At 37.1% G+C, this 21,495-nt stretch overlaps 1 protein-coding gene and 1 long non-coding RNA gene across 2 annotated transcripts in view; one reads left to right on the top strand and one right to left on the bottom strand.

Moving 5' to 3' along the window:
• Positions 1–10,343: 10,343 nt before the first annotated feature.
• LOC150038818 (uncharacterized) lies at positions 10,344–11,398 on the top strand. Its single transcript, XR_016525241.1, has 2 exons — positions 10,344–10,769; positions 10,868–11,398. It is a non-coding gene; the product is annotated as an uncharacterized LOC150038818 (long non-coding RNA).
• Positions 11,399–12,895: 1,497 nt separating this feature from the next.
• LOC120081770 (GTP-binding protein At3g49725, chloroplastic) overlaps positions 12,896–21,495 on the bottom strand; it is a 60,805-nt gene continuing 52,205 nt past the window's right edge. Inside the window, exons 12-13 of the mRNA XM_039036941.2 lie at positions 13,780–13,899; positions 12,896–13,690 (exon numbers count right to left, since the gene is read on the bottom strand). Coding sequence (XP_038892869.1) covers positions 13,184–13,690; positions 13,780–13,899 — 627 coding nt within the window. The 3' untranslated portion in view covers positions 12,896–13,183. The remainder of the gene's footprint in view (positions 13,691–13,779; positions 13,900–21,495) is intronic.

The following is a 21,495-nucleotide window of genomic DNA, read 5'->3' on the forward strand; positions in this document are numbered from 1 at the left end:
AGTTAATGAATAGTGATTAATTCAGTTTAAAGAGTTTAACCAATTAATTACAAATCGTTGGGGCTCATGATCTGTAGGTCCATAAGGCCCCTCTACTAGCTTGTAATTTAGATTAGTAAACTGAGTAATCTTGATGAGATTTGAAATTAAGGTTTAGAATTTGATAGATTCTAAAACTTCAATTAAACATTCTACCTAGCAATTATCGATGGCCAATCAATAAGAATAAAATATGATATCATTAAAAAGCAAAGAGTTCAACAATTATCCATGAGAAGAACTAACTCGATCTAAATTCATAATAACTTCATTAATACCCTAAAATAAACAAGTTTAGCCACTCATAGCTTGCACAAATTTTCATACATCAATTTAAGCATAAGATTAGAGAAAGAAAAAGGAACCAAAGAAGAATCCTCCAAGCCCGCCTTGATTGTCACCTCGGGAACTCGAACGGCCTTCAAAATATCATTAAAATCTTCTAACTTTCAAGCATAAACTCTCTTTTAGGACACAAATTCCGTGTGTCAATATGTTTCTCGTGTCCTTGATATAGGCCTCAAACACACCAAAATTCAATGTGGTGGTCAGCCAAAACCCCTAGATTAAATGGGCAAAAATTTCCAAAAGTGCAGAAAAGCTTTCCAAATTTGTCTGGGCACCGTGGCACTCTGGCCTGTTTACCGCAGCGTAGGGCTACGCTTTAAAAAAGTAGCTCTCGAGTCTAGAGCGCCCAGGAGAGGCAGCTGCGCTCTCTACACCGTTCTGCTTTAATGACAGATAAACAATGACGAATGGCAAAAATCTGCTTTTAATGACTTACATAAGATGTCGGACGACAAAGGTCTGCACATCTTCATGTTTCTTCCTTCTTTTCTTTTCTCCTTTCGACATATAGCTCAGGTTTGACTTCTTTGGATATTTTTAGTCTCTTTTTGATTCATTTTTAGTATAAATCAATTCTCAAACATAAAACCTAAACATCACTAGCAAACACATCAAATTTTATGAATACATATAAAAAAAACAATCCTAAATCTAAGGCAAATAATGTATATTTTGTGTGCATTTCACCACCCCAAACTTAAGACTTTTCTAGTCTTGAGCAAAGAAGAAACAAGAAATTAGAAAAGTTCTAGATAAGTGTGCTAGTGATTCATGCCTAAGAGAATAACTAGTTGAAAACTCAAGTAGAAACATTCACGCAAGGATATCATTATGATCCCCCATGGCCAAATCCAATCATCTCAAATGTGTGTGTACAAGTTACATTCAATTCAAAATTCAAAAACTAAAGTTAGGTTCAAGAAAGCTTCTCCAGTTTTCTCCCTACTCTGGCTCATACACCAATCATCAAATATATACACATTGCAAGAAAGTAATATGTCCACTAAAGTGTCTTAATTACAATCTCGAGTTTAAAAGCTTGCATCATTTTACCTAGGGGTACTAACTTCACACACTCACTGCAAAGGGTCATACCTAGTTAATTCTCAGGTGTCCTAATTGATCACAGGAAGGTAGCTCTTTCTAACCCCATCTATGCATACACATTACAAGTTTAACAAAAAAAAAAAAAATACTTTTAAGCACATGATAATATGTGATCACTTTTCTTCAAAGGCTATCAAAATATTATTTTCTTTCCTCTTAGTCTAACATTATGAACTATCATGCACATCAACTCACCAACCGATGGGGCTTTTCGACGTGACAACCAAATACACTCAACATGATTCTACTTTTAGTTAACGTTTATAAATTAAAATGACTTTGTGCTCATGATATGGGAGACTCAAAGAAGGACATAAATAGATCATACCTCAAGATATTGTTATTTCATTTCCACTACAAGTCAATCAACATGCATATTCAAGTCTTAGCATGGACAATCAACATCAACAACATACAACAAAAAACTAATCAGATCTCCTCAATTCACAATCAAAATTTTAAATTTTTTCCAAATTTTCAATAAAATTAACATGCATATTATCAATCAATTAAAATCAAATTAGCATGTAGAGGAGGATAAGAAAACACACAAAAGTACGAACGTCCTCCCCCACCCCAAACTTAAGAATAAGCATTATCCTTAATGCATGAGAAATATAGAAATACAAGCCTAGGAGTGTATGGGAATCCATCAAATAGGCTTGAGGACTGAGTACTTTTTGTGTTGAACAAAGAACCTGAAAAATATGAAATCTATGAGTGACTCTAAGATTTTAAAAGAAAACAACTAACGCAAAATAATAATAATAACAACAACAACAACAACAATAACAACAAGAAAATAAGAAAAGCAACAAAAATTGGGTTACTTCCATACAAGCGCTTGGTTTAACGTCTTATAGCTAGATGGGGCTTATTTATCATGTCGGATCACAATGGAGTTTTTTCATGTCAAACCTAGAAAATTTTGGAATAAAAAATTTTCACCCACACTGACATTCAAAAAAAACAATCATCATTTAATTTAACATTGCCAGTAAAAATATCATGCACCATTTTTTATCCTTAATCTCGACATTTCCTTTATGCACATAATCAATAACATACAATGGCGTACAATCATTACGAGTATTGACAATAATAGAGACCTCATTCAATTTAGCCTTACATTCACCACCCACTCTATCATTACCACTCACCTTAGAAGGCTCACCATTCAAAGAATCATCATTCAAAGGGTATTTATTAGGAGAAAGGAAAGTATGAACAAACTTACAAGTCTCTTGAGGCTCAATATCCACTTGCTTAAAAGTTTTGTAAAGATCGAATTTTACCTCTTCCTCATTGAGTCTAAATGTTAGCTTACCATCTTGCACATCAATGAGAGCCCTACCGGTAGCCAAGAATGGTCTTCCAAGAATTATTAGAATGTCAACATCTTTTTCCATATCAAGTACCACAAAATCTCCCAAAAATATAAACTTGTCTACCTTAATCAACACATCCTCTACAATTCCATGAGGATGAGCATAAGATCGATCATCTAATTGCAAGGAAATCGATATTGATTTCATCTCTTCAATGACGAGTTTCCTACAAATAGATAAAGGCACTAAATTAGTTGAAGCTCCAAGATCACACAAAACTCCTTATGATATAAAACCATGAATTTCTAGATCCACGTTCCTGATTAGTTAGAAAATGCAGTGAACTACACACCATCATAGAAACATCGCAAAACAGTGCAATCGGAAAAAAGAGAATTTCAAAAGGATAAGGCATACAAGATAACAAGAAAAGACCTTAGGTGGAACAATGCATGCACTCATGTGTTGGAATCCATGTGATTGAAGCCATGCGTTGAAGAGTGAAAGAAATTCTTCAGTTAAACTATGAACTGAGGAGACTTATTGTTGCACCTACAAGAGCAAACGTACCACAACCAAGGAAGCAACCATATATCCAAAATAACAATAAAAATAAAATAAATAACCTATACTAAGAAAGTAAAGTAAAGATAGAGTGGAAGACATCCCTCGAAAAATAGGAGTGTTGTCACCGCAAGGAGTCTTCCATATAGGAGATGGCTCTCAACTGTTTGGGTCAAGTTGTCCTGACCATTGGAACTTCCAGCAATTGTTGGGTGCATACGGCCGTCCTGAGCTTAGAATCACCTTCAGCTCTTTTGCGACTGATTGCCCTTCTACCTTGGGGTCAACATTGGTTTTCAGCGCATCGTTTATACTTCAATATTGTTTGCAACCTGGTCGCACAAGCTGCAATACACCCAAGATAAAAAAATTTCTTGCAGAGACACAAAATTTAACAAACATTTAGCTGCAAAGTCCCCGGCAACGACGCCAAAAACTTGATGGCGGGAAATTAGAAGGTCAATTTTACTCGACAACTAAAATCCCGTGGATGCGGTATGCAATGTATATTCCTAAGATATGCGCTGATAGTCATGCATCGATGGTCATGCGTTGGACTGATAATGCATTAATGAATGTATGCGATGACCATGCGTCCTGCCGCAAGTTTTCTTGCGCTCACGCCAAGTATAACACAAACACAAGTTTCTCGGGTAATCCGAGGTCGAACACAGGGACTTGTAGCTATATGTTTGTGGTGATATGCATGCGGCGGTTTAAATAAAAGAATAGAGGGGACGTTGCTAAGTTAATCCTACTCCTACTCCTATCTAACAGACAACGCAATGAGAATATGCATGAAAGGTAAAGATACGACAAACCTTGACATGAAATAAATGTATGGGAAAATAGATAAAATGCGGAGATATTTTCATTGCAACCCTTAAGAGTGATTGCGAGGGCAACCCTAGTCAACGCAAGCCAATGCGATCATGCTACACTCATGCACAGCAAATCATTTTCCAATGCAAATACGGTGCTCCTAAGTCTAGGACGCATGTGTTGAATGCAAAGGTGTCTATAGAGCTTATTCCTAAGTCTCTACTCTTGTCCTATGCGATGATGCAAAATGCATAAAAGCAAGGTGACCGCATACAATCGTGTCCTATCTCTAGGATGCATGCGATGGGTTAATAGCAAACAATGCTTATTCCTAAGCTCTTATCTCTTGTATTATGTGTTCTAATCTGACTCTCCCGAGCCTAGATTCTGACCTGACCTTCCCAAGCCTAGATCCTGTCCTTAGACTACCCTCCCGAGTATCCCTAATGGATGAATGAAGCATACATACTACAAGAAAATCGCATGAACTTGGTTGACGCAAGATTGTTACTATCCCTAGTGAACAACGCATACATTGCTTAATGCATCCAACCACTTACCCTCCCGGGTAGTTGATTGTTGTTGACTTTACTTATAGACAAGCAATGCGTTAGCCTATAGACAGGCATTGCAGCAGCTTCACACTAAGAAAATAAGGTTACTCCACACTCGCGCAACGCACACCTCTCGGTGGATTGCTACATGCTTCATATTCCTAATCCACATGATTAAGTATGCAATACCCAAGCACTTCAAGTAAAGATGTTAAGCCAGAAGATGGAGATGGAGTCGAAGGAATAGAGAAAGGCATTGAAAACAGATTGTATTAATTCCTTAATTCAAAATGTCATACAATACAATATAGGAAAAGAAAGGAAAAAATGACCAGCTGGAAGCAAAACTTTGCTTCCAGTGGATGTGCATCAAGGCTGCCGGTGGTGCCATGGATGGGTGGAGGAGCTGACTCTCTCGAGATCTAGCTCCGATCGAAGGCTCCGGTCGTCACTCGGAATGGATGAAGGAGGTGAAGAACTCTCAAGCGTCTCCTCATGCATTTTGTCTAGATCGCGGGGAAAGTCCTCGGTTCACAAAGATCCTCCCACGGATAACTTGAATTTCAGCTCATTGGCTTCTATTTATAAAGCTTGGGTCGCCGACAGCATTAATTGGACTGCTCTAAGTCTGACGTTTGGCGCGTTAGTCCTTTTCTGAACCTCTGCCACCAACGGCGTGGTAGATGAAATGTCAACATCATCTTTTGGATTTTCTCGAGGTAGATGTGTTGATGCGTTCATTACACCTACCTTGCATTGATCCCATTAGTTTGCGTTGTCGCATAGCCGCAATCATTCAATGGCCGCATTCGCTTAATACCGCAACTCTACATGATGACCGCAATCGCCTGACGAGCGCAATCCCCATGCGATGGACACATGTGGCTGATCACCGCAACACCCATGCGTTGATCTAATGTGTTTGCCTTGCGATGGAGAGTTTCTCCGCATGCGGTCGTCTATGCGGTGGTCCAGTTTCTGCATTTGCATTCATTTCCTGCATTAGCTACAAAAATAGAACATTGAACGCATAATTAACACAAAATAATGGGTTAGCTGAGATTCGACATGCTGATCGACGCAAACTCTTTTTCTCATGAATTCCTATTATGATTGCCGCATATTCTGCCTAACAACCTTCATAATTCTAAGTAAAACGCCTAAGATGACATGCATTTCTCCATGTCATCAGTTCCCCAGGTAAAAAGGCCCTATCGTCCAAAAACAAACATGGAACCCTGAAATAGCCAAGGGAAACCACGTGTGGAAATAACTGAGTCTTAGGCCTCATTTTTCAACTTTACCACTAGGGATGTCAAATTTTGATGATAGTTAGTTCAACCTTTTGTTAAAAAAAAATTAAAATACTTTCTTGATTGCCGAAATTGGTCATTTTTCTAGGCATATTACTAGGGTCACTTTCATCTTTTTTTTTTTTTTTTTTTGGCGGGGGTTAAGTTGACCCCTTCTAAAGTGCCCCCTCCTCTCCCTTAATTTAGGGTATATTGGCCTAGCCTTTCTCAAGTTATATAACCATGAATTTCTAGACCCACATTTCCAAGGTAAAAAGGCCCTATCGTCTAAAAGCAAAGGTGGAACCCCAAAACAGCCAAGGGAAACCACTTAAGGAAAAACTGTGTCTATGGCCTCATTTTTCAACTTTACCACTAGGGATGTTAAATTTTGATGATAGTTAGCCCAACCTTTTGTGACAAGAACTTTCTCGATGGCCGAAATTGGTCATTTTTTCTTGGCATTAATCTAGGCCCATTTTCGTTCGCTTTTTTTTTTTTAATTTTTGGGAGGGGGGTTAAGTTGGCCACTTCTAAAGTGCCCCATCCTCGCCCTTAAATTAGGGTACATTGGCCTGGCCTTTTTCTGGAATAAAACTATGAAATTCTAAATCGGTTCCCTAGGTAAAAAGGCCCTATCGTCCAAAAACAAAAGTGGAACCCCAAAATGGCTAGAGGAAATCATGTTGGAGAAAAACTAAGTCTAGGGCTTTATTTTTTAATTTTACCTTTTGGGATGTTAAAGTTTGATAATGCATAGGCCATTCTTTCGTTACAAATAATTCTTTTAAAAAAATCTAGATGGCTAAAATTTGGTCATTTTGGAAGGATTTAGTACTAGCCCATTTTCATCCATTTTTGGAGGGTAAAGTTAACCCCTTCTTAAGGTCCTCTACTCGCCTTTTGTTTATGGTATATTGCTCTAGCCTTGTCCAGGGTATAAAATCAGGAATTTCTAGACTTGCATTCCCCATGTAAATAGGCCCTTATCGCTAAAAAACGATCATAGAACCCAAAACGGCCTGGGAAACCACATTAGGGAAAAAATGAGTATGGGCATCATTTTCCAACCTTCGACCCTAAACCCTAAATTCTAAACCCTGAACCCTAAAAACGTAACCCTAAAACCCTAAAACTCTAAGCCCTAAACCCTAAACCATAATTTGTATTTCATCCTCATTATAGCAATGCTTTCTGTCTTCCCATATACCACCATATTACATGAATAGATACTTCTTGTCCATCCTTTGAAAAAATCATACGAGTTAGAAAATATACAGTTTCTATAAAAACGTCGTTGCTCACTACCTCACTACCCATTACTTGATCCTCTGCACGCTGCTCAATTTTTACTGAGTCATTACCCTTTTTCTTTCCTCTTTGAGACATGTCACTAACAGTTATTGGTTCACCGCTAGTGATCAAAATGCACACTCACACTCACATCCTCACACACACTCATCCATTTATCGTTCAAACGTCTCACATTGGGTCGAAAAAATAAAAAAGAAGTTTGTAAGTGTACATTTACGTACGTGATGAAGGAACTCTTATTCAATACAACCAGTGAGCGGAAACAAGATCGATCCAAATGCATTGTGACAAAATTAAAGACATTCACGAACATACAGAACAATTATGCATCTTAAAATAAATTACAGCATGCTTTGGTAACTAATAACAAAAAGAACGGGAGACATACTTTTGAAGAACTCTTCTTCTGTGAAACTCTCGCTCTCATGAAGACTTGGACAGCAACCCCTTGCTCTCATTCAGATTGCCAACCCAATCGCCTAGTGATCACGAACAGTCTTCTCTATGAACAAACACCCTTCGACACCACCACTCGACAACCTTAGTATTCTTGGAGTGAGAATCTAGGAGGTGTGGGCTCTGTTGGATTTGATAGAGGGATGGAGGAAGGAAACGATCAAACTATATGATCAAGCAAGTGGGAGAATATACTGTTTATCGCATAGACTGTGTATGCTTGATTGTTTAGTAAATCTCGGTTGGTACAGGATCATTTAGTAAAACACTCTTGATCGTTTACACAATTGTTTAGTAAAAGGCGTTGAGCACGTGATCGTTCAGTAAATCGCTTTGCGCGATCGTTTAGTAAATTGTTAGTACACCGTCATTTAAAAAACTCATTTGAAGGCTATTATATAGTCTCTCGTGAGCTAAACGATTAGTAATGCACACAATGAAGCGATATCATGACAAAAATGAAAACTCTTTTCATTTTATTCTTCAGTTATTAAAACTGAACATAACCTCCCACTTTCACGGTTAATAGAGAAAATAACCAACCACAATTATCTCATAATTGTTTAATTATAAATAAATATAATAACTAACTCATCATATTATATTTATAATCTATAGTTTTAATATCACATCATATGTAATATTTAAACCATAGTTTCTTTCTTCTTTATTTAATATAAATCATATTTATATCAAAATCCTCTAATTAATGTATCTCATACATCATATCAATTATAACACATATAATTAAACCGGTTTAGTTATATCATATATAATCAAACTCCCTCTTGTTAATTGAACACTTCAAACTAACCCAAAATTGATTCTCAACTTGAATCCATTGACCTACCAAGGGAACCTTATGGACATGTAGCTTGAAGCTCCAACGATACATGAATAACTGATTAAACTCTTTAATCACGAGATCCACCATCCGTTAATTATCGGGCACTCCACTAAAGACCGACAGTTGCACTCTTCTCACTACAGATATATTTCTGTGTCAATTGGATATAACCAGTCAACAGTACGATAACCCTTCACAGATCGCTCATAAGTACAATTGGGTCAATTTACCATTTTGCCCCTGTAATTACATTAACTCCTTAAGTACCACTTATTTCTCTAATGAACAATACATCATAATCCTACTATGAGTGAACACCTCTCGGAACATGAAAAAGTGTGTGGCGCCACATCGTTCAAGCCCCGGAATCAGCCTTTAAGGGAGCAATCTATCTACTTACCTCTACTTCAGGAAAGGAGTGAATTTCATCTTGTGTAGCTGAGTTCCCAGCTCCCCAATCAAACGAATCCCCAAAGTAGTAGGTTTGAGTCGGCAATTTGACCACTCACACCCATGTAAATCAAAGGACCACCCTCATAGGCAGGAGTTCCCAACTCACTCAGGATTAAGGTCATGTTACCTATGGTCATCCTAGTGAAATGAAAGTCTCTGTCATTAACAACATTATATAATGAGACTAAAAACTTTGTGGTCTGATCTTATATAAACTCTTTTGTATAGGACACCCCCACTGGCATGTCTCCACCTGAATGATCAGGATCAGACCATCTGTAGCACTTTACAACACTTGTAACATCTACAAAGTGGGTCGTATCCGTAGTGTCACCAGGATAAGGTTTTCCTCCTTTATCCATATACTACAGACCATTTAGTTTATCACTTAAGGCATGATCCACTTGTATGTCTCCACATACATGCTTAAATTATAACAACAACCAGGGATCTTAGTTTATTGGTTTGTGGTAAATGCAACTAAAATATCTCATATTTCATAGACAACAGTGAAGAAAATATCTCATATTATTACATCATTTGTTCATACAGGTGTTTACAAACTACAGGACCTTACAAGATTTAGGACATCTACCCCAACACTTGAGTCATGTAATAAATAGTCTACGATGATCCAAATACCTTCGAATCTATTGATTTTTTCAAAATATTGCAAGTATGTGATAATGGGCTTTTTGGAGGGAACGTGCGTGAGTTTAATTGTTTTGAGAGTAATTTTCAAATAGTGTGTTGTGTTTGTTCTTTGTTAATAGAATAATTATTTCACTTTTTTTTATTAAATTGATTTAAAAGGACCGTGGAAATTATCAAGAATTTTTCCTAATTATGTATGTTTGTACAAGAGCATTACAAAGCAAAAGGAACATGGTGTAAGTCTCGAACTTTTTTCATTTCCTAAGTTTAAAAATTATGTGAATGACTCACTTTGGACTTCAGTAAATTAAGGTAACCTTAGTTAAAGGCAAAGTTTGAAATTTGGGATTAAATGACCTAATTTTAATAAGAGAAAAAGTGGATAAATGGGGAAAGTTGGAAGTTAGGGCTAAAATTAATATGAATATGGAATTCTTGTTTAAGATTTGATGTTGTGAATTGGGTAATGGTCAAAATAGGACCCCACATACCTACCCATTCAAAGTTTGTTAGAAACTTAAGTTAATTTAGGGATGAAACTATTAAGTAAAGGAAAATTGTTTGGTGTAAGTGAGAGGAAAATTATTTAAGTGACAAATGGAAAAATTAAAAAGGGAAATTGAACTAATATTCACAGATTTCTTTTAAACTAAAAGAAAACGGATGAAAGTGGGCTGAACTCACGTGAGGATGGAGGAGCTGGTAGTGGGAGATTTATTGAAGAATTGAGCCGGTCAGCCAAATATAAAAGTTGAGGAAGACTTAGTGTGAGGAATTTTACATGCAAAACGGAAAATTCTGCTGACATTTGAGAGAGAGACGAGGGAGGAAGATGATCATAGGCTGCTGGTGAGTTTGGAGTATCGGAAGGTTGCTAAACTGACAGAAAATAGAAGGCTGGTTGGAAAATTCAGAAAAACAAAGGTTGTTGGACTTTTGGAGCTGATTGGGAGCTGTTCAGAGGATTTCGAAGCTTCAAATTTGGAAAAGGGTAAGTTTTAAGGTTGATTAAGAGTTTTATATAAGTTATTTGAATAGGAATTGGCCGGAATAGAAGAGATCAGTGTTGATATGCTCTCCGCAAAACAGGGGAAAGGCGGAGTAGGTGGCTTTCGAGAGGTTGAAGACGACCGTACGTCGAGCATGGGCGTGCTGCTACCATCTGTGCGCGCCTCATGCACTTGCTGCTCGCACGCCGCGAGTACCAGCCATCTATTCGCCTGCTGCCGCACGCTTGTCCTGCATTCATGCGCATCTACCACCCAACGCGCCTAAATGGGTGTTTTTAGGATATTTTAGCACTAAATCGAATAAAATTGGATACTAAAGTAGTTTTAGGATGTTTTGGAATAATCTAGAGAATAATATACAAAAACCTTAAATTGGAACTAATTAAGGGTTAAAGGGAAGTTAGGGTTAGTATGGGTGTTGTTATGGATCAATTAGGGGGCTATGGCCGAATGATTATAGACTATGTTTCAGGTCAAAGTTGAATTCGAAAAGTTAGTAATCCAAGAGGAGCTGGTCTGAACTTTGAGTGGTTTATTTTTTAGTATTTTGATTTGTAATATATGTACCTAAGGTACTATATATGTATGATTTGTGATCGAAACTTTGGCATGATCTGTTTTATTGGTCAGTGTTTCATTGTCGATTTTCTTCACTATTTTATACGTGATTTCAACAATGTTGATCCGTTTGAATAAAAACTATTTTAGCTGGAGTTTATGAGCAAATGTACTCGTAATGAACTTGATGAAAGGTAAAGGATTTGAGGTGAATTATGTTCTTAATAATGTGGTTTATAGGAAATAGATTTCAAACCACTAGATTATATACCCAGGAAATGTCATAACACCCTGTGCACATATGACGGAAAATGTTTAAATGTGTACATAAGATGGGATATTTTGATGTTGAATATATCTGTACCAACAGGGTAATGGGTACATGTTTAGTGTGGTTTCTTAATAGTTACTATGTGTGGTTTTCTAGCAACTTATGTAGGTTTCAGTTCTGGATATATTTAAGGGAACTATGATCATGCCATTTATAAGTTTTATGTCTCAAGATTATTGGCTGATTTGATATGTTCTTTAAGGTTTCTCTAATGATAATTATGCTTTGAAACTATATTGAATGTTTTAATACCTTGCTATTGGTTTGAGATCAATTTAAATGAATTCTATAAATACCACTCATTAGGTTCCCAACTCATCCCCCAAATCAGTCTCTCTACCACTACATCGGTATTTTATCTAGTTCATTTTATCTAGTTCAAGTCATTTTAGACTTTTGTATGTGTATAGCTTTATGGCTGGACAAGTAAAAGAAGCATATGGATGAGGGAGATGGATAGTTTATGATTGTTATAGATCTGATGTTGGGGTTGTGAAATATGGCCTTGTTTTAACTTATGCCTATGTAAATTATCAAGTTAATAGAGACAGGTAGACAGTAGATATCACAAAAGAATTAGAATTGGCTATCTTCACAACCTAGGAGGTGCGAGGCAAGTGCAGACAAGCATCGAGGAGCAAGTATTTGACAGGTACGCATTGAGGAATGAGCACTTAGCATATTCTATCGAGACGGGTATGTACTTAATCATTTAAGAAGTCAATAAGTATCATGCATCGTGTGACCTTCTCAATATGCAGGCACGTAAGTGGATCTCAAGGGGGAATTGGTCAATTCACATGGTACTCATACATGCAGAATGCCACTTTTAATTCAATTTGAAAAAAAGTGACCATTTTTTGGGTGAAAAGACATAGCAAACTCAAAGTATAAACAACAAATTCTTTTGTAAATATAACAAAATTTAGATCCAACTCTCAAAGTATATCAATGATAGACTATAACGCTAATAGGAGATTTTGACCGAAATTTTAATTTATGTATACAACTTAATTATTTACTTTAGATTGAACTTTACTTTATTAATTCACAAATTTTCATCAGTTGTAAATAATTTTCTAAATTGTTGGATATCATGATTAAAAATGAACATTAATATTCTTCGTTTCATTGATTAACTGAAACAATTTTTAGCGATTTTCATAATTTTCACAAATTTTTCCGACATTCCAGCAACATTTCCATCAACGTCATAAGTGAGAACTTAAAGGAGCCAAAAGGCTTTATTATTATTATTATTCCAAGACAATTTATCTGTACAAGACCTGAAGTTGCAAGCTAGATCATCCCAGTATAACGTTTTGCAAAAAGAATTTTTTTAAAAAAGAAAAAAGAAAAGAAAAAAGAAAAATCAACATTGGCTGGAAATGTAAGCAACAGAGCAAGACCTGCATAATTTTTAACTAATATTTAGTGCTTCATCGAGATGATTGCCACACACATACATGCTTATTGCAGATGCAAGGAAGCATAATCTTTTCAAAATTAATCTGCCTCTATCTGAGATGGCCTCCATTTACGTTCAAAAACATTCCTCTCTAAAACATTTTGAGCTTTCAGCTTCTCATCCTGAACCTTCAGCTTGTTATCTATGAGTTGTAGCAACTCTCGCAAACCAACTCCTAACGTAGCTGATATTCTGACATGTGGACCAGATTGATCACCTGAAGCCTGTACATCTTCTCCCATCCGCTGCCCTTCATCAATCCAAGGGTTTTGATTTTGATCATCATCATCTGCCAACCAGTCTTCACAACAATCGCTCTCTTGTCCCTCCATTCTGTTTCCAAAATTTTCTTGAGAAATGACTTCAGTTGCTTGCTTTTTCGTAATATCACCCTTTTCCAGTTCAATAAAATTGTTAGTTCCAGCATCATCTAGCACAGATGATAGCTTTCCCCCTATACTATCTTCTCCTGACGAATTGCCAGCCTTCCCATTATCATCATCACAAGACTCATCTATACTTTTGCCTTCTTCATGATAATCAATCTGTCCAAATTATTTCACGCATCATGCACTACACAGCAAATTGCAATATTTCCCTTCTTCTGGAGAAGAAATAAGTAAAATAGAATTACCTTGTTCCAAACCTCAATCATATCTTCAAGCTTCATTTTAGAAACTCCTATCTGCTGAAGTACTTGAAAAACAGTCAATCGGTGCTCATCAAGGTTGGGGGCGGTACAATCCACCACATGCTGCAATAATCAGGATAAAAACATTGACGTCTCATATTAGTACCCTATATCCATCGAAGATCCTGAACGTCTATTTTGAAATTACATTTTACTATCCATTCGGTATCGTACTATCATATAGTGGGATCGTATGATTTTTTAAATATAATTCAATTGTGACGAGGCAATCATGGTTTCCAGGAACCATTTTAAGACATTATGGCACAACAAACGAGGAAACTGCTAGGAATAAACATTTTCTACAAAATAAGAATTTCGGTTCAATATTAGTAAGGCATACACCATTAAATTAAATTAGTATAAAAAATAAAACTAATTTTTTGAACACAATCTTGAAGAACTCTTTTATTACTCCGATAATTAATGTCTCTTACAACCTAGGGAACCTTACTTAAAAGGCTACAAACCAGCCTTTGAAAGATTGAAACCAACTGTAAGGCCCCTAATTAGGGAAATAGTAAGATTATTAATGGAATATTAATGTAGATATTAGGAGGGCATATTAGTAATTAGCTAGAAGATTTGTTAGGGCTTTTTAGTTATAAATAGAGGGAATGGGTTGAGAGGAAGGCAAGAAGAATTTTGTGGGAATTTCTTTTGGGGCATTGAAGGAGAGAGTAGCCCTCTCGAAAGGCTATGGTATATTGTAGTTTCATTATTGATATTGCAATATAAATCTATCTTTTACGGTTCTTATTTGTTTTTGGTATCAGAGCTGTTCTTTCTTGGATACTGTTTTATTTTGTTGGCAATGAGGGAAGAACCATCGACATGGGAGTGGCTGCATAAATAGACTGCTGATCATAACCATGAGGCAACAGAGAGGGGAGAAACTCCATGGACATGGGAGCAAATGAAAAAATGGATAGCAGATTGCAAGCGTGAAAGAATTGAAAGAGAAATCCGAAAAAAGTTGCAAGAAACTCAAGGAGAAGAAAAGAAAATTATTCAAAAAACATTGGAAGAGAGGGTAGATGCTGCTAGAAGGGAGATTGCTAAGCTGAAAGCCTTAACGCAAGAAATGCCCGAGAAAATCGAGCAGTTGTCAGGGGTAGTCAATAGGTATTGGTGCTCAAGTAGAACGCCCAGGGGTGAGATCAAGGGCTCAACCTTAATTGTGGATGGACCTTCACAGACATGGAAATTCCAAGAGGAGATTGAGGAAACCAAACGAGGAAGGGAAAAAGGAAACAACTGGCTGGAAGGTAGGGAAGAAAGCGAATAGAGTACTTATTGGGGCCATCGGTGTCGAAGAGAAGGAGAAGAAGGTTGGAAAGTTAAACAACATGAGGGTAAGATTTTTGCAGACCATTACTAAAGAGATACAAGGGACGGAAATAAAAGCAAAAGGAGAAAAAAAAAGTTGAATCGAAGATGGAGAAATCAGAGAATATTCATGAAGATAATGGAAAGAAGAAGGGAAACCTGAATGTTCATGTCCATCGTCGGTGGGGAAGGGTGAGATGGTTGGAGACAAGGCATTCGTGGGAATGGAAACACATATCAAAGGAGGTAGAAGCATCAGAGAGCAGGGGACAATAACAATGAGAACGCGAGATGGTAGTCGAAAGAAGAAAAGAGAGAAGAACCTACGAGCGAACTGAAGAAGAAACTGAATCAGGAGAGGTCATTATCGACAGGAACAACATGGGTGGCCAAATTTGAATCTTCTGGAAAAAGGTTGTTGCAAGTTTTGGGAAGAGGGAATGGGGAAGTCGGGGATCGACGTCTATAAAGAAATCATCGAGAAAGGATATCAGCAGTTGCTTATGTGGCTGGAGATGAAGACTCGGGTGAAGAAGAGGTTGTCGCTTAAAGAGGTAGAGAATGGCTGGCCGCGAGGGAGAAAGAAGGCACTGGTGGTTCATGGGATGGAATGGCGACAAGCTCGGCAAACTAAATCGTTGTTGACGACGCAAGGTGGAGTTGATGGGAGGACGATGAGATGGGAAGAGGTAGACATGTCAAACACGGGCGAGCTACGATAGTCGGAGGCTCTGGACATATCAAAAGAATCCAACCTATGGTGGTTGGAGAAGGTGGTTTGGGGCAAGGGTGAATTGCATGAAGATGAGGAAAAACACGTTGCTGCTCACATGAAGAATAAAAAAGTGGGGCGTTGTTGGGAAAAAAGCAGATTTAATTTTCGTGGGGATGATAGGCCTAAATTGCATCAAGAAGCCCAATTGGTTCTGTGCAAGTCGGCATATGATTTTTCAAACTTTTTCCATGTTAAAGTGGAGCAATAGACCAAACACGTGTAAAAATCTGAGGAAGGAAAGTGGAAAGTGGGCCCATTATGCTATTTCCTCATAAATGAAACTGGTTGCTAATTAAAAGTGAGCTGATGGGTGATTTTGGACAGCAAATTGGTTGTGGGCCTAGCCCATTAGAGAAGAGAAACTTCTATTTTAAACAAAAATGCAGATGGTGTGAAGATGGGCCCGTTCACGTGTATAATGAGAAGAAAGATGATTATGGAAAATTTTGTGTTCTTTGGACTGTTTTATGGGCTGAAGTCAAGGAAATTAATAGAAGCCCATTTTGTTTGAGGTTGGAAGAAAAATGTATCTAAAGGCAGGGACATGGAATGAAAAAAGGGGACTGCATTGTTCTGAGCTTGATTATGGGTTGGGATGGCTGGAAGCCCACTGCTACATTTAAGAAGGATAATGATGTACGGGCCCGACGTTTGAAGAATACTGCATTTGGGGCAATAAGGGGTGGTCATATTCTATTTGGGAAGTGTGGATCACTTAAGAAAAGGCTACTGTATTATTTTGGGCAGCGAATTGATAATGGACTAGCCCATTAGAGGAGAACGCCAGTGGAAATGGAGAAAGAAGAATATAGATTCATGGGTTGCTGACTGGGCTTGGGTTGAGTCCAAAGGAAGAAATTAAAGCCCAATTCTAGTCAAGGTTGAAGAGAAGGTTCCTGATTTGGGTTCTTTGTTTTCACTATGTTAAAAGAACAAAAAAATTGATCTTAGATTTGAATTTTTGTTTTGTGTTTTGTAAGCACACCTTGAAGACAAGCTGTCTTCAAAGGGCAGAGTAATGTAAGGCCCCTAGTAAGGAAAATAGTAGGATTTTTAGTAGAATATTAATGTCGTTATTAGGAGGGCATATTAGTAGTAGCTAATAGGTTTGTTAGGGCTTTTTAGTTATAAATAGAGGGAATGGGTTGAGGGAAGGTAGGAAGAATTTTGTGGGAATTTCCTTTGGGGAATTGAAGGAGAGATCAGCCCTCTCAAAAGGCTATGCTATATTGTAGTTTCATTATTGATATTGCAATATAAATCTATGTTTTATAGTTCTTATTTGTTTTTTTGTTCTTGAGAATTTCCTTGTTAGGTGGTATTCTAACACCAACTAACTAAAACAACTCAAGTAACTAAAAACTTTAAAAGTAACTTGCTGTAATAAATAGAGTAACTAACAGAAAACAGAGGAAAACAAAACAGAGCATTACAACTTAATCCTTCCCAATAGGATATTTAACCAAAAAGGGATCTAATTACATCATAAATTCTCTAAAGGAGGTAGAGGTAAGATAACCCATATCAATTCATTTCTTGATAGCCTCCATATTCATCCTAAAGTCTTTGTTTATCTCATTTTGAGTTCATCCACGCGTTGGATTGGAGCATCTTACTTTTAGGGGTGATCATCGGGCAAGCAGAGTTGGTTTTGGATTTATGGACAAAACCACCACTACTCACTGTTGAATCGGTGTTCGTCGGTCGGTTACTAGTGGTTGTGGAGATAATGCAGACGCCGGCCATTCAAGCACGTAGTCGGATCAGTCGAAAATATCAGTTTTAGTAACACCATCAAACGTTATAAAAAAGGGAGAAGAGATGAGAAAGAAGAAAGGAGGACGAGGAGGGAAGATTGAATCGAAATGGAATAGAAAAGAAGAGAGGAAAATGAAGAACGGTGCAAACGAGAGAGGTAGTTTGGAAAAAGAGAGATGGGGAAAGAGGAGAACAAAAATTGAGAAATGAAAGAGCATAGAAAAAAAATGGGTTGTGAGAAGGAAAGTTAATGAAGAGGGAAGAAATGACAAATCATGATGGAAAGAGAATGAGAAAAGACACATAAATGATGAAGAGAATAAAATGATGGAATGAGAAATGGCATAAATGTTGGAAGATAGGAAGAGAATGATTTTTTGTATTTAACTTTTATTAGTAATAAATGGTTTCATGTGAATCAAGATGTAATGATGGAAAAGAGAGAGAATGAATTGTTCAGAATTTATTTTATTGGTTGATAATATGATTTCATGCCAATCTATGCCTTGATCAGGTAAATGATAGGTTTTTCTTTATTGGACACGTTAATCTAGGAAAGTTCGTGAAGAATTTCAACATAGCCGGTCGGTTCAGTCGGAAATGGGTCTTTCAGACCATTTGACCGGCCGATCTTCGATTTTCAAATGAGAAAGAATCGTTGCTGACCGGAAAACCTATCAAACTAGCCGTATAACAACGGTTCGGCCGATTTTTGGGTGGTTTTTCAGTTTTTCGGGTTGGTTTGCACACACCTGTACTTATTTTTGGTCAAGGATACAATTATTTAACTAGTAGGACCATGTTCAAATTGACTTGCTTATTTACCTCATTACTATGAAGCATAAAATGAAGTGTCTGTCATACACACTAATGCAGTCAAGAGATGAATGATCATATCACAAAAGAGCCACTAACTGATGCTACTAAAAAAATTTGGTGGCGGGACGATTCAAGAATGCTACTACAAATCAATAATTCTATTGACCGTGAAATCGTTGAGTTTGTAAACTATTGCAAATCAATCAAGGAACTACTGGAACATTTGGATTTTCTTTATTCTAGGACAAAGAACATTAATAGAGTACTTGATGTTTGTAAGACTCGATATCAACCTGATCAATGAGAGAAATCCCTTACAAGTGACTTTATGGAAGTCAAAAATACGTGTGGAATTCAATGCCTTGATGCCAAATAGTACTGCTCCAAAAATTCTAATACTAAATGTGAAAAGTTGTTTATCATGAGTTTCTTAGTTGGTCTTGCACCTAAATATGTGATGGCCAAAGATAAAGTTTTGTCAAGCTCAAACATCTCATCGTTGGAAAAAGCTTATTACTCAAATGCTTCATACAGAGAAGCCACAAGAAGCTATGTCATCTGATTCTAGCCGTGCTTTTATTGGGCACACAAGTAACTATAAAGGTAATACAGGGGTCAGACACAGCTCCATAGGTTATCCCAACAACCAATGATCAAATTTAGGAGATGATATTTGTTATTACTGTCGTAAACTTGGACATACGAAACGTGACTACAGAAAATTGTTGAATAAGGGTCGAATGGTGTCATATGCACATGTCGCTTCTACTCCTAATAATCTTGACAAGTCAATTACGATGTCTACAAATGAATTTGCTAAATTTCAACAGTATCAGGAGTGTTATAAAATCAGCAATTAAAGAATATAAAAGAGCATAAAAGAATCGACATACATATGTGGTTCACTAACGGTGTGTTAGCTACGTCCATGGGGCAGAAAGGGAACAATATTATTAAAGACAATGTTTTCTGAATACACCAATTGCATCTCTAGAGTTAGAAAGTTTATATAGCGCACTACTCTAAACCCTAGGGTCATAATCGTAAATAACTACAAATAAGTAAATATGCTAAATACGAATTTTGAATACCTCGTACTTGGCTGTTCGAAGCGCCAACTAAAAAATTCAAGGCATTCCAACAAATCTCCACCTTTGACTTGAATTCTCTCCCAGATAACAGATGTACCAAATGCAACATAAAACAACATTACCAGACGTACCCAGACTTCTCCCTCATGCCTCAAAGTGTCCCATAAAAGGAACCACTAACAATTCAAAACATTCAGCAAGTCCAAACAATGTTGGAACTTGCCTTGTGGAACCAATTTGGTGAACATATCAATAGGGTTATCAACAGTACCAATTTTCATCAGTTTAACTCTCTACTCACCTCTTAAGAAGTGATATCTTATATCAATGTGCTTAGTTCTCTCATGATGAACTTGATCCTTGGCTAGGCATATTGCACTCAAACTATCACAATATACAATAGCTTGGTCATGATGTAAACCAAGATCACTAACTAACCCCCTCAGCCATATTCCTTCTTTAGCAGCTTCTGTCAAGGTCATGTACTCTGCTTCAGTAGTAGACAAAGTAACTGCAAGCTGCAAAGTTGTCTTCCAACTAACAACAAAACCACTCAGAGTGAACACATAGCCAGCCATAGACGTCCTACTGTCAACATCTCCAGCATGGTCAGAATCAGAATAACCGGTCACCAAACACTTTGTGTCATTCCCATAAACAAGACCTACATCAGAGGTATCTCTAAGGTAATGAAAAATCCTCTTCACAACTTGCCAATGCTCCTTCCCAGGTTGACCCATGAAACTGTTGACAACACTAACAACATGGGTAAGATCAAGCCTAGTACAGACCATAGAATACATCAAACTTTCCAATGCACTAGCATAAGAAACTCGAGACATATACTTCTTCTCAACTTCAAACTTTGGTGAAAGCACAGATGACAAATGAGCATTTGCAGCATTGAGACTATCTATAGGCTTAGCTAATGACATACCAAACCTGGACAATATTTTCTTAATATAGCCTTTCTATGACAAGAGTGTTTTTTTATCTCTGTTCCCATAGATCTCCATACCCAAAATTTTCTAAGCAACACCCAAATCCTTCATATCAAACTCAGCACTGAGACGTTTCTTCAATTTTTTAACGCCGGACTTGGACTTTGCAGCTATGAGCATATCATTTACATATAAAAGTAAACAAATCATTGAACCATCATTAACTTTATTGTGATATACACAACAATCATACGGACTCCTGTTATAGCCAAGTCTAACCATATAACTGTCAAATCGTTTGTACCACTGCCTTGGAGACTGTTTTTGCCCATACAAAGATTTCAACTTGCAAACATAAATCTTTGACTGGGTCATATAAATCTCTTCCTCCAATTCTCCATGTAAGAAAGTTGTCTTCACATCTAGTTGCTCAAGTTCCAAGTTCTAATATGCTACCATAGCTAGTAACACCCTAATAGAAGTATGTCTGACTACTGATGAGAAGATCTCATTATAAGCAACTCCTTTCTTCTCTTTGAACCCTCTAGCAACAAATCGAGCCTTATGTTTAATGCCCTCTGAAGGTGATATTTCCTCCTTTTTCTTGAAGACCCATTTACAAGTGACAATTTTTCTCTCCTTGGGCCGTTTAACTAATTCCCAAGTGTTAGGTCTTATAAAGAACCATGATTTATATGTTAATTTCCTCAATTCTACTTCAATTCTTTGCTTAAAATGTATATTTTATAAATAAAATCCAATCTCGACATCAATGGAGTCATCATGAAGAATTTGGAGCTAAATCAAGCCAAAGTAGGCCAAAAGAATCACTTAAGAAGATCAAAGCCAAATTATCATTCTACCCCCCAGCCAAAGCAAATCAACACATTTCAGCAATACTCGAAGCATCGCAACGCTCCCAAAACAACATAGGCCAACATTGCCT

This window comes from Benincasa hispida, chromosome 1 (assembly GCF_027475165.1).
Source record: "Benincasa hispida cultivar pf3 chromosome 1, pf3_genome.v1.1, whole genome shotgun sequence".
Lineage (NCBI taxonomy): Eukaryota > Viridiplantae > Streptophyta > Magnoliopsida > Cucurbitales > Cucurbitaceae > Benincasa > Benincasa hispida.